At 35.4% G+C, this 13,539-nt stretch overlaps 1 protein-coding gene across 11 annotated transcripts in view; it reads left to right on the forward strand.

Annotated features, from left to right (window-relative positions):
• The window catches only part of Foxp2 (forkhead box P2), a 534,032-nt gene that overhangs the window by 505,422 nt on the left and 15,071 nt on the right, over positions 1-13,539 (forward strand). For all 11 annotated transcript variants that reach the window (XM_031381204.1, XM_031381198.1, XM_031381206.1 and 8 more), the window contains 2 exons: positions 579-648; positions 1,417-1,580. In XM_031381204.1, the coding sequence (XP_031237064.1) occupies positions 579-648; positions 1,417-1,580 (234 nt within the window). The remainder of the gene's footprint in view (positions 1-578; positions 649-1,416; positions 1,581-13,539) is intronic.

The following is a 13,539-nucleotide window of genomic DNA, read 5'->3' on the forward strand; positions in this document are numbered from 1 at the left end:
TTCACAGAGAGAAAAACAACCCAAGCTAAGTCAGAAATACAATAGAACTTATTTTGTGCCTAATTAACGCCTTGTAGCATTTACCCACTCCCCAAAGCCACCACTGCCTTATGTGTTGCTTTTAATGCATGCTGTCTCCTCCTGGCCCTTGAGTTCTGCTTTCTATAGTCAAGTATTTGCTAATTTCTGCATTCCAGAAATAGTTAATCCATTATGTTGTCATTTAATTAACTATGGTAATTTGTTATGTTAATTCATGGTGTTCAGGAAATTAACCATTAATTATTTCCTGATTACATCAAATTGGTAATTGTTTTGTGTATTTACATTTTTAAGTTTTTATATTATCTTTAGTTGCTCTTGGAAATAAAAACCTCAGGAAGCCAAAACTATGTCCTCCAGGTTATGTCCTAAGTTACCGCCACACCCACCATAGTCTAAAGTCTTTTCCGTTTGATTTTGTTTTATTTTAATTCACGAACCAAATTGCTATATAAAGAATGTAGGCATTCTTATATTTTATATCCACACCTTTCAAATTTTAACTTATAAGTCTCATGTATTATTTTTTCTTCCAGAAGTCCAACTTTAGTAAAAAATATACCTACAAGTTTGGGCTATGGAGCAGCTCTTAATGCCAGTCTGCAGGTAACATCATTAGATGCACATTTCCACTCCTGCCCTGTTTGGATGTTTGGGCACTTTACTGTTTGGCATGCTTTTTATTTAGGTGAGGTCATGATTGCTCTTCATAGTTGGTGTCTCATCCAGGGGAGTTGTAGGACCTAGTACTATGGAAAGCACTGATTCTCATTCAAGCCACTTTTGATGTGAAGAAGCAAGAAGGACACCCTGTGGCAAAATCTGGAACACTCAGTTTTCCTGCAAATGCTAGATTGATAGAAGCGTTTGCAAATGCATGTGGCTATGCATTAATATTTATCCAGGCTGTCATAAATGATTTCACATCATAGTGTTGGGGAACATGGTGCTTGTGGCAAAAACTTTAAAGTTTAATTATAATATATAATTTTTATGCAGAGGAGGCAAATGTCAGGACTTCTTTATTTTGAGTTAAGTTCTGGTCATTTTTAAAAAAGCAGAGCAACTGCTTATATTATCCTGGAGTATTTCTGAACATGTGAGGATTCAACATTTCATTATGTGAAAGGTTAACACGACGGGGACAGTATGCTGTGGGAGCTATTGTTTATATGCTCAAGTCACGCGAATGCCCTTGCTCTCTCGCCTGCAAGTGGCCAGTCAGGAATGTCTGTCTTTCCATATATTTTATTTAAGTACTTCTAAAATATCTATGATACAATGTGCGTCCTGTGAAAGGAGATATGTGCAGTTGCAATGACCTTACAGGGCGTACGTGTTAAAAGCTGTCTTGCTCCTTGTCCATTCCACTAGGCTGCCTTGGCAGAGAGCAGTTTGCCTTTGCTAAGTAACCCTGGACTGATCAATAACGCTTCCAGTGGCCTCCTGCAGGCCGTCCACGAAGACCTCAATGGTTCCTTGGACCACATCGACAGCAATGGGAACAGCAGTCCGGGCTGCTCACCTCAGCCACACATGTAAGTGTGGCTAACGAATTCCCGAAAGGGATGAAAATATAGCCTTAATATATTTTGATCAATCAATCTGATTTTGATTTCTTTTCCTTGGAGTTTATCACGGGGTTTAAGTAAAAACATACATGTTTAAGTTGGAGTTGGATTATTCTATGTCCATAATATGTAAAGTATACCAAATATGTTGTTAATATTAGAGATTACCCCAAGTGCCACTATAGCTAGTGTTGATAGCATTCTTCTACAAATTCTTAGTACTACTAAAGTCTTCTTGGGCATTAAGTACTGTCTCTGATGAATCTCCATCTTATAAGGCAATATCACAGTTTGGTTTGTATGGTGTAATAAGAGCATTCATGATAGGGTAAGTTGTGATAATTTTTACTACTGTTACAGGACTCTAAACCATTTATGAACTGTAGTCAAGACATTGCCCATTTTTATAAACCGTAAAATGCAAAGTTTAACTGTTACCCACAGTTTACATAGAAGCTGGTAAAGTGTAACTTTTTTGCCTGTCTTATAAATCAGTGTAATTACATATTCAAGTTTAATTACTGGTGCGTCTGTATTGGCAAGGTTTATATGTTATATTTTATGCAAGACTACGATTCCTATTAATATTTAGCAGCTAACTATATCATTAATTACTCTAAAATCTTTCCCCTACCATCTTTTTAATGGAGCTAGGAGAGTAGGAGTATTAAAAATTGATGTATTGTGGATTTCAGAAAAGTGTATGGCACTTTGAAAATGCCAGGTCTTATTCAGTTGTGTCAGGCATATCAGTTTCTTGTTTACTAAGAAGTACTGACCGTGGGAGAAATGAAAATTCCTGGAGAAAGAGTTGTGGTTGAGTGATGAAGTACACGCACGTACTCCTTAGCAGTTAGGATGATGTTCCTGTGCTACAGCTATTCTTCTCTGACTTAGTCTGCAAGCTGCTTAACGTCACATATCAATACAAGATTACTCCTTGTCTCTAGGATTGTATTCTATTCTTTGTGATGCTATTTGGTCTTTTGTTTTGCATCTGAGACAGTGTCTCTTAATTGCAACACAGACTCAGACTCTAGTAAGTTCTCCTGCCTCAGCTTCCTACATGCTTCTGCAATTATTAGGCATATGCTACCACGCTGGATGCTTCTCCCTCGCTGAGAGTTTAGTTGGAGACCTGAGAGAGATAGAGAACCCTGCTATCTGCCTATTTTCATTTGACCTTTCACCAGTTACTATCTTTAAATATACTATTTTGTTGATTTTTGAAATATGTTCCACAGTTTGACATATGACCATATTTGAGATCATATATATATACCTCATCGATGTATGGTACTTTCAGGCCACCGTCTTTGCAAAAACACACTGCAGTCATTAACGTGTTTCTTCCGATTCCAAGCCATTACTTTTCCAGAATGGAGAAATTTGTCTTTTGGAAGTGTCTTTAGTTGTATTAAATAATACAAAAGAAGTGATAAAACTCCAAGTAAAAAGAACATAAATATATGCTCTCGAGACTAGCCGCACTCTAAGCAAGGAAAAAGAGCAATCAGACACAGGGTTTTACGTGCTCACCATCACCCTGTCAGCCATAGAGTGGTAGCTGGAGGCTTTCCTGTCAGTGGCTCTCCTGACTGCTAATGCTCACTCCCTATGCAAATGCTAAAAGAATTCATCTTTAAACACCCAACAAGAGTTAGATCCTGTTTTTCATCATTTAAAAAAGGGAGCCATATAAAAGGCATTCATAAAAGCAGTATGGGAACTGTGGTTCATCCTTCTCTTGCTCCTGTGCAGTATAGAGAGGCCAGTGCAAACCATGTGCAAGAAGATGCAGAAGGAAGGAATTTTCACAAGTTTAATTGTCCAGTGCTAAGACTATTAAAATAAAAAATTAATGAGTTAATAAAATAGTTTATTAAACATTGTATTTTGGAACCTGAAATAATAATTGGACTAAATAATGGCTTCGTTAGGCCCATAGCATTTTTCACTTGGCGGTTGGTGGTTCTGATCATTCAGTTTATTGTTAATTTAAAGTTTATTAATGAAATATCTAAAAGAAATAGTAGTATGCAAAAAAAGAACATTAAAATATATTTAGTGTCTGGTGTAGTGCCATTATCAATTTATATAAAAACCGTTGAGTTTATGCATTATGTGTGTTATACTGGCATGAAGCAACACACACACACACACACACACACACACACACACAAGTACCTGTATTTATTTTTCATAGATGAAAGAAAAGCCTCCCTTTCTTTGTCGGAAATAGATTTCAGAAAAAGATAAAAACTAGAAGAACCCTCTATCTTGTCTTTTCCTGAGTAATATAAATGAAAATCAAGTTTGTAATTATCCTGCAAAATATTGAGTCAACACTGATGCTTCCCATCTCTTTGTGCGCTGCTCCATTAACTTCTTGTAGATTGTTCAGATATTAGTAGATATCACCTTAGCTTTCTGCATCCTCAGCTTTCTACCTCTGAGATGCCTATTTGTAAGGAACTGTCAGCATCTCATGTTTGCTATGAAGCAAGGCAAAGTGAAATTATTGGCATGAATCTACCAATTAAAATTTATTTGCCTCTGAATATTGTCCAGAAAATTTGGGGATTGAATAGGAATGAAAATCCCATCTTATGAAACAGTATGTATCATTTTTCATGGTTTTGTGAGTTCATGCTACGTGTTGTTTTGAATGTTGCTATTAATATGAAAGAGAGACAGTGCAGCCCTAATGTGTCAGATTGTTACAGAGCCAGCAGCAGAATCAGCATTCAGTACCCAATGGAAGTGGACAAGTTTTCTTCCCTGGCTTTCTTTATCTTCCTATTTTTTTCTATAATACCTACTACATCAGATTGATGCAAATAAATGGAGTGCCTGCAACATAATGGTGCTTCTTGTGTTATATACTCACCTAGGTACTGATCAATAGGACCTCGGACTAAGATTGTAATACCTCATTGCAGATTGAAGTGAGAATAAATTTATTATAAAACACATTTTTTTTTCAGTTTTAATACTTTCTGTCCGCTTCAAACATTTATATAGTTTGGCAAAACTATCTTTTTATCCTGTTACTCCTTCCTCTCTTATAATCCAGGAAGTAAGCATCCCATTCAAAATGAGGCAGTGTAACAGAGGAATGTATTGTATGGAGCTCAGTACTCTCAGACTCAGTGAGAGAGGGATTAGAAGCATAAGAAAGTATTAACTGAAGTTGTTGGCAGGGAACAACTCTAGCAGAGAGAATAATACCAACCCAGAACTAGTAGTAACTCATGTGCCTTAAAACAGAGCGAATTAGGTTAGATGGGACTTAGAAAACTTAAGTGTATTCAGAGTTTAGAATAGATGAAGATGAGGTCTGACCCCTAAGTGAGTGAGTAGCAAGCCGTGGAGCTTGTTCATCAGTGTGGAGCTTGTTCAGGGTTGTGGGTTTGGGTTTGGAACAATCAGTGTTCTGCTTTAGGAGGCAAACTCCCTGAACACACACTACATGTACTATGTCTCAACGGTAAAAATGTCAGGCTGTTTTTTTAGTTAAAAGACCTGGATGCAGAAGATTAATTTTTGTAGGCTGTAGTATCTACAGTATGTGCTTTAAGGCATGGAAAACAATGAATTAATCCAATAAGAGTTTTAAAATAAAGATGGGAAAAGGCACCCGACCATATTCTAAGAAGAAACTGAGAAAAACTAATGGCTACAGTAAAACCAGTGCAAAGAAGAAGACAGGGTAGAAAGGAAAAGTGATAACTTCATAATTTTGGTTGTTGAGTCTAAGAAATGAAATGTCCTCAGATTCTGGGGGTGATAAAAACACCAGGTGTGCTTAGTTTGTTTAGATTTTTATTCGGTTCTACAATAGTGATGTGTTTGAATGTGAATATGTTCTTGAGGATGGTAGAGATATGCATCATTACAATAAAGGGACAAATGTGGGCTAGTTGAAGATGCCAAGTTTCCCCATATATTCCACTGGGCACTGCACAAACTTCCCCTTCCTCCCGAGGCATAATCAGTGGAGTGGCCATTGGCCACTCAAAACCAAAAACTCACATGGCCGGCTGGGTTTATCTCTTGTAGCCACTCAGGCTTCTTCTTTTGCTGCTTTCTGGATTCCAGATTCTGGATTCTGCATGCATCCTCCCTAACAACTCCAAGTGTCCCGCCCCATCCTCAGTCATTGGTCACTGGTGTGTTTATTGATGGATCAAGAACCAATTTGGGAACAAGACCTTAATATCAGAAACTAACCCCTACATTTCCACTCTTCTTTTCTAACTGTCCTTCCATAACAAAACTTTATTTTTGTAAAGCAAAGCTTTTCCATAAAAATTCATTTAGTTTATTTGAAACTGTTTATTTGTCTGCCCTTTCTTTACCTGTGCCAGGTTTCTCTTACATAAATCCACCTCTCCTTATCATAATGAGCTTATTGTCCAAGCGGTTTTCCTGATTAAGTTTTCTGTTAGAGTCTAACTTCAGCTTCTTGCTTCCAAAAATCTGGTTCTTCATACCATTCCTTGAACTAATACTGTGGCACTTGGGTGTGTGGGGACAAGCATGTTCATCCTGCAGTTATCTCCAAGTTAATGCCAAGTTTCTTAAGAATGTATAGAATGTTTTAGACATAATGGCCAGTTCCTTGGAAACAGCTTAGCTTTACAAAGTAATACCAACAGCAATAACATCCATGATTTGGCTAGATGCTACAGAAGGAAAGCCAAATACTTAGATCAATAAGTAACTCTAATATTGTTCTTTCTGTGTCCTAAGCACTTGGAGATCTAAACTTAGATCATCATGCTTGTACACTGAACGCTTGACCAACTGAACTGTCTCCTCAGCCCTTCAGTTAGATTGATGCTGTCTTTATGCGGATATCATTTCAACTTACTGTCTTCTCATATTTGTTAGACATAAAAGAGAAGAAAATATCAGAATCAGAATTAGAAGGTGAGGTGAACCCATACCGATAAAATTAGTCTTAAGGCTTTCTTTTTCCATGCTGTGGCAAACACTGTGATTAATGGTAAAATCACAATAATTAACACAGCCCCACTGTTTCTTTTCTATTAGGCATTATTGCTCCCCACTTCCAATGAGTTGGCTCAGACTCACCTTCTCTTGTGCAATCTTAAATGAGATCCTCCTCATTTTTATATTTTCTAATCCTATACCAAAAGATCAAAATGAATGTTCTTCCTAAAGCTGACTTGGTATTGAGGCCCAAGTTGCCCATTTTCATGGGTCTCTCAGATTACTGTTTCCTATTGGTGAATTTCTTACATGTTACTTCTGAAAACCCCTACTTTGCTGCCATTTAAAAGTTCTTTTGCTAAATATTTGACTTTGGTTGCAAATGATCAAGATTTTCCTCCTCTTATGGGAAAAAAAATGCCTGAAGTTGGAGAGCTAATGATATACTATAAAGAACACTAATATGCTGCATTATAAAACATATTGGTTGTATCTTTAGAATGCAAATGTTGAGGGTAAAGAAACATGTGTTGTATAAAAGGAGTATGTGTTGGTAGAAGATTGCAATGAGGTTATATTTACCTCTGTGACCAGTGTGTATTCTATGTACCTCCAAATGTGCTGAATCACACATATCTTTCCCATCTTGGTAGCATCTTTGGCTGCTGGCGAGCTTCAAGAAGCTGTAAAAGCACACCAGTGCATTACACATTAGCCTCGTATATCGGTAACAGTTTGTCACAAAGATAGCTAAAACGGTTCACCCAGCCCAATTTTCTAATATGGTGTTGAATCTCTACACCATGAGTCATCACAAAACATTATATTAGAATATATAATATTTCCCTTGTCCCTCCCCCCATTCTTATTCCTTTTCTTAACTTTTAAACTACCATCTGAAGGCACATGTTGGTTTCGCAAATTCTACTCCTTTCGTTGGCAATATTTTATATAAAATTCCCACAGGTGTTAGAGCTCTCTCTGGACAAAAGGATTTGAAAGTGGTGTGGATCTTCATTTGAAGAAAACGGTTAAAAGTGACTGGTAATCTGAGCCAGTGGCATGCTCGCTCATTGTTTTCGCTCCTGTGAAAGCAGTATTATTTTCTGCTGTTTGGGGGCTTTGTGTTAAAAGGTCCTTCTTGGCTCCCCTTGCATTGTCACAGATGTTCTCATTAGCACTGTACCTGGCATCTTTAATTTTTAGCCCCTAACCTTTCATGGCCTCTTGTAATTTTTGTTCTGATTTAATTCCATCTTTATTTAACGTCTAAACTTTTTCATTAACTTTGCTAGTTAGCTTTGAGATCTCCTTCCAAAATGATTGTGCAGCGCTCATGACGATGCCAGCTCTTTATCATCTCATTTCCTTTGTCAAGGGCTGCAAGGATGGATCAGTAGCTCCCGTTCTTTTTGACATTATTCCAGGCCCTGTATGTGGTACTTACAACTCATTCTAGTTCCTCTTAATAAAAAGATCCTACCAGAGGTACAGTATCTTCTGCTAAAATGTGTGATATCCCCAGCGTGCCAATTGTGGAAATTTGTGGGTTCCTATAGAGTTTTGAAGGTTTTTATAGAACTTTACAGATGCTATCTGACATCCATGGTGTGAAATCCCACAATTTAGGCAAAGTGTGTCAGACAACTTTAGCTGACAGTGCTGTAGCTTACTGATTCTGCTTCATAGCTAAAGAAGATATTTGATAGAAGATACATCTCCTTTTTCTCTGTTTGGAGAGCCATAGAAATTTTCTGTCTCTAAGGGTCAAAGCATCCTTCTCTAAATAGTTAAAGAACAAGTATTGCTTGGATAGTACCTTCTTCAAACGTCTAGACAACAGAAAAGAGTAAAGAATCTACCTATCCACGCCCCCCCAAAATTTTAAATTTAGCTTTGACAAAGGAATTAGTAAGTGGAAATATTTGACTCCTTTGAAACAGATTAAAATTGTCCATTTCTGTAAATTGTTAATAATAATTCAATGTGAATAAAATAAGTTGAAAGCACAGGGGTGGTGCATTCCATCAGTAGTACATATCTTTAGGATAGAATTAATTAATGGGCAGATAACAGATAGATAGATAGATAGATAGATAGATAGATAGATAGATAGATAGATAGGCATTAATAGAATGTGTAAGCAACAGTTAACCAATAGTTTAACATCACTAGTGGAGATGAATGTTTCTTAGATTGATCTTCAGGTTTGGAATAACGGCTAAACATTTAAAAGATGAAAACATTAAGCATTACACTGTATTTATTCTCTTACTGCTCATAAGTTTATGTTGCAACATAGCGGCCATAATCCCTTTGTCAAAGAAATACAGGATGCACTGGGATCACAACAAAAGATCAACATTTTTATTTTCTATTCCATTCTCATGTTTTATATATAGTGTAATGACACGTAGTTAGCAGACAACTGAAGTTTGAGTCAATTCAGTGATTTAGTCTGAGCAAGTGTTTAGGTCCACCAGAGCAGCCAGTCTCAAAGGATAGACAGACCTAGTAACATGAACATGTGAAGTCCAGCTGGAAGTCAGGGCCTACAAGGTTATGCTAGGTGTCAACTTTACTAAGAACTGGCTAAGGGAGGAAATTTTCGCTTGAGCAGACTGGTAGTGAGAAAAATCAACAGTCCGGGCAAACAAATGATCCTCCTACGAGCGTGGCAGTCAGAGCCCTATGTCCGACTATGAGACTGTGAGATTGAGATCCTTAAGAAGGAAGAATCCAAGAAGTCCAGTTAAATTAAACAGGAACTGGTACATAGGTCCCACAGACCCATGCATCCTGCTGTTGCAGACTAAAGCTTGTCCAAGGAATAAGACCAAACAGATTTTGGAGAGGTGGCTCCAGCAGAGTTGGGACAGCAGCAAGGTAGCACTAGATGCTAAGTGTTAGGATCTGAGCTAGGCTTTATTTCTCTCAATTACAAAAGGGAAATGGAAGAATCCTTAGACCTATGGTCGAAAGTCTGTGAAAACCATACATGGAAGGATACAAAATGTGTAAGTACTTGTGTATATCCATGGACATTAACTTAATTCAGAAACTGAGTGTGATTATTTGTCATTATCAATGATCAAAATAATTTCATATATATTTGACATTTGTAGACAATCATATTCATTATTGTCACTAACTAAGTTTAATGAATTCAAATATCTAGTAAATATTGATTCTGGTGAGTATATTTTCTTAATAGATGTCATAGAAAAACTATATAAAATTACTTGCAACTAAGACTTAAAATAATACAAAATCAAGTTTCTTTAAACAGTGTTACATAAATTTGAATATACTTCAATAAGGTGCTTCAGGTAAAATCAGAAAGTCTTAGAGAAATTTTGAGATGTATGCTAACAATTGCAAACTTCTGTTTTATATCTTTAATCCAGTTTTGTTGTTGATGTTGTTGTTGTTAGATTTCTTAGAATGTCTGTTGACTGTAACAGAATTTGTAGGTACATCTTGAGGTCAGGTTTATTTGAGATGTAGACTAGAATTATAAACTATATCATTAATAATTGAAATATGTCTTAGAGGAAAACATAATAATTATCTGAAAATAACAGTACTTTGCAATCAAATACTACAATGCCTACATGGTTAAAAGAGAAAAATGGTTTATTAAATATGCTAGTATTAAAATTTAGTTCCCAGCTTTAAATTTAAAAATAAAGTTTACTTGTTTATGTTTAGCAGATATTGAGTATTAGTAGGGTATTTCTACTTATATCCTGGCACAGATGGCATCTGTATGGTATAAATGGGATGGACAAAAACTGGTTCATTCCAACTTTAGTCACTTCTTGGTCACACATTTCTTTCAAGAAGGAATATTTTCATCTTCATCATGAAGAAGGAAGAAGGAATTTTATTTCTGTAATACTGGTATGTCTCAACCTATATGAAGTAGTTACATCTAATTTAGTCATATCACAATGATGATTAACCTAATTAACACTAAAAGTTTTAATATTGGGTGGTATCTTAATCTATAAAAACAATAAACAATATAATAAGGAAATTAGTTGCAAAAGTGAGATATATTGATGAAGATTTGAGAATTTTATTCCTAGTTTTTGTAATAATATCGTCATTTACCATCTGCATTGAAAAATTAATCTTATAATATAATAGTTTACTTGTTCCTGATACAATCTGGATTATTCTTTAAAAGAATAAAATAATGTGGAGAATCGCATAAATTTTCTATGGCTAGAAATGTGAGTTGACTGATGCTAGCCTGGGCAGCTCTTATTTCATAAGAATTAATCACATGGTTTCCTGTCTTTTGTAAAAGAATAAATATTTTATTTGAATTTTTAATTGTATTTAATCAGTTTATTTCCATAAGATAGTAGATAAGTTCCATTTCCTCAATAAGAAAGCAACAATTTTCTAAAAAGGCATTCTCATTTCAAACAGGATATATAAATGGAGATAACTAAATTTGCCATTTTTACACATTTACAATCAATTCAATAGAAATTATCTATTGAAAAGAAGCAATATAAACAATTGGTCTCATGAAATTAAATCTATCTTAAAGAAGTCTGTATTTGTATTTTATAATGTTATATATTCAAAATATTTACATTAAAAGTAAGAGGGTTTTGTCATTGGCAAATAGAGCTAGTTGGAACAAAATGTATTTAAACAAATATGAAATAGACAGATTGCAAATTGTATGCGTTGTTTATCTTAGTAGCCTAGATATCAGTGGTTATTTTTATTCACTTGACAGCCTGTACTATACTGAGGAATAAATGTAGTTATTTCAGAGAAATTCCCATCTTGCACTTGAGTTTTCTGTTAACTAGGAAGTTTGTGGTGTTATTTTATGAAATAAGCAGAACCTATAGAATTAATGTATATCATCTTTCTGTAGTGAATCTATTCTCATATTTTTAGATATTACTCACCAGTTAGGACACAGTTATAAAGAATGGGCAGTGATGAGTTGTATGACTGTAAACATTTCTTTTGGAGTTTTATATCCCACTTGTGGGAAAAGGATTCAAGTTACATTTAGTACAAATAAAGATCTAATGTAACTTCGGAGTATACTTTCAAATACTATCTGAGGTGTAATGTTTTATAATAACAGTATACAATTATGGGACCAGGACATGTTATGCCTTTCTTTTAGGAGCTATATGTTAAATTTATTTCAACTGTTCTCAAATAACTAGAGTATCTGAGTCAAGGGTACAAAGAAATATCCTGTAACAAGCATAGAAAAGCACAGAAACGTTTGCAGTCTTTTGTAACATTTAGTCTTATACATCATTGATCTATTTTTTACTGAAATCTTCTGTATTATAGATGTGGGTCATAAATTGTATTTTTCTTCACAATATTTTCTTCACAATATTTGTTGATATATATCATATATTTTAAGACTACACATTTCATCATGCGCTTCATATGGTACATATACACATACATTCGCATCACATACAAAGAACTAGACAGACTAATTGACTGAAGGATTGCTTGATTGCTTGATTGATTGATTGAAGTGATTGTGTGTGGTATTGGAGATTGGCCTTAGAGTTTACACATTCAGGAGCAAGCCTCACACTCCTGAATGCTCCTATCAGCTTCATAGCTTAATCGGGTTCACATTGTATCACTGAGTCTCTCACACACCATGACAACATATAACTACTTTAATTATGATTATACAGACTCACCCAAGTTATACTGAGTACTTGGTAGTACTCATATCATCTGAATACAAATGCACCACTAAGATTCTAGTCTGCCCTCCATTTACTTAAATGTCTAAATATTTCCGCTTAAGAAACTTTACTCATAGACCTTTCTCGTTCAAATGAAAACCAGGAAGAGTCTCTGGGACCATTAACTTAGTTTTGAACAAGGGTATAGTTGATAAAATTTACATCCCTCTAGGGATTAGGCTGTGTGACCACAATCTAAAAAGATAAACTTCCCTCTTGTAATGTGACTCTGCTTTAGGGTACAGGCAAATATTAACATTTCTTCCGCCTTCACGGATGCCTTAGGTCCTTATAATTTTCACAACAAAAGAAGCAACACGTTCCTTTAGGCAACAAGTCAGTGTATTAATGTAACTTGTCCTCTGTGGTTTGGAAATACACACTTATAGAGGGTGACTGTAAAAGTGAGTGGTTAACTAGAATATAAAAACCAACTGCTATATTGCAGATTCCTCAAATAAGACAAGCCGATTGTAAAAAAAAAAAAAAGCACAAATGAGCAATTACTACTGAAACACAATATATGTCATGGCCTGAGTATCTCTATCCTCTGAGTATAGGTCGTTACAGACATCAGAACAAAGGGAAGAAGAAAGCTTTGGTGTTCACAGAGAGTTAAAATTTTAGGTCAACATAAAAGTCACCTTTTAGATTGAGTTTTCTGGAAATTATTGCTACGTAACTGTTATTTGCCTACACAACTCACAATTGTAAGCACTCAGCTCAGTTTTAGGCTGATGAATGGAAGGAACAGAAAGGGGATTCCACCGTGGCTCATTCTGAGGACTCCTGCTCGCAGCATTGGAGGAACCTGGAGAGGCATGGGTATAGAAGATTGGAAAGAAGTTTGGGTACCAGTTTTACAGTCCCTAAAATCATGATAAAGATACAGGTATTTTTGAAATATGGAGAGAAGACATTCAAGAGTATAGACTACATACTTCTTAAAAGGCATCTTTTAAGAACTTATATTCTGGACAAAGACTGTTGTTGATGATAATGGACTAGAATTGATTTGGAAAAGCTGTGGCCATAAATATTGGTAACTATTTGAATAGAGAGATCTGTTTAAAGTAATTTGAATATTTCAAAATATATATATTTGTACTATATTGCATAAACATGGAATTTTATTTTTCATATATCTCTTACATAGTGAATATACTTAAAGTTACTCAAACACTGGTTTCCTTTTTTTTTTTTTTTTT

The sequence above is a fragment of the Mastomys coucha genome, unplaced genomic scaffold (genome assembly GCF_008632895.1).
Source record: "Mastomys coucha isolate ucsf_1 unplaced genomic scaffold, UCSF_Mcou_1 pScaffold20, whole genome shotgun sequence".
Lineage (NCBI taxonomy): Eukaryota > Metazoa > Chordata > Mammalia > Rodentia > Muridae > Mastomys > Mastomys coucha.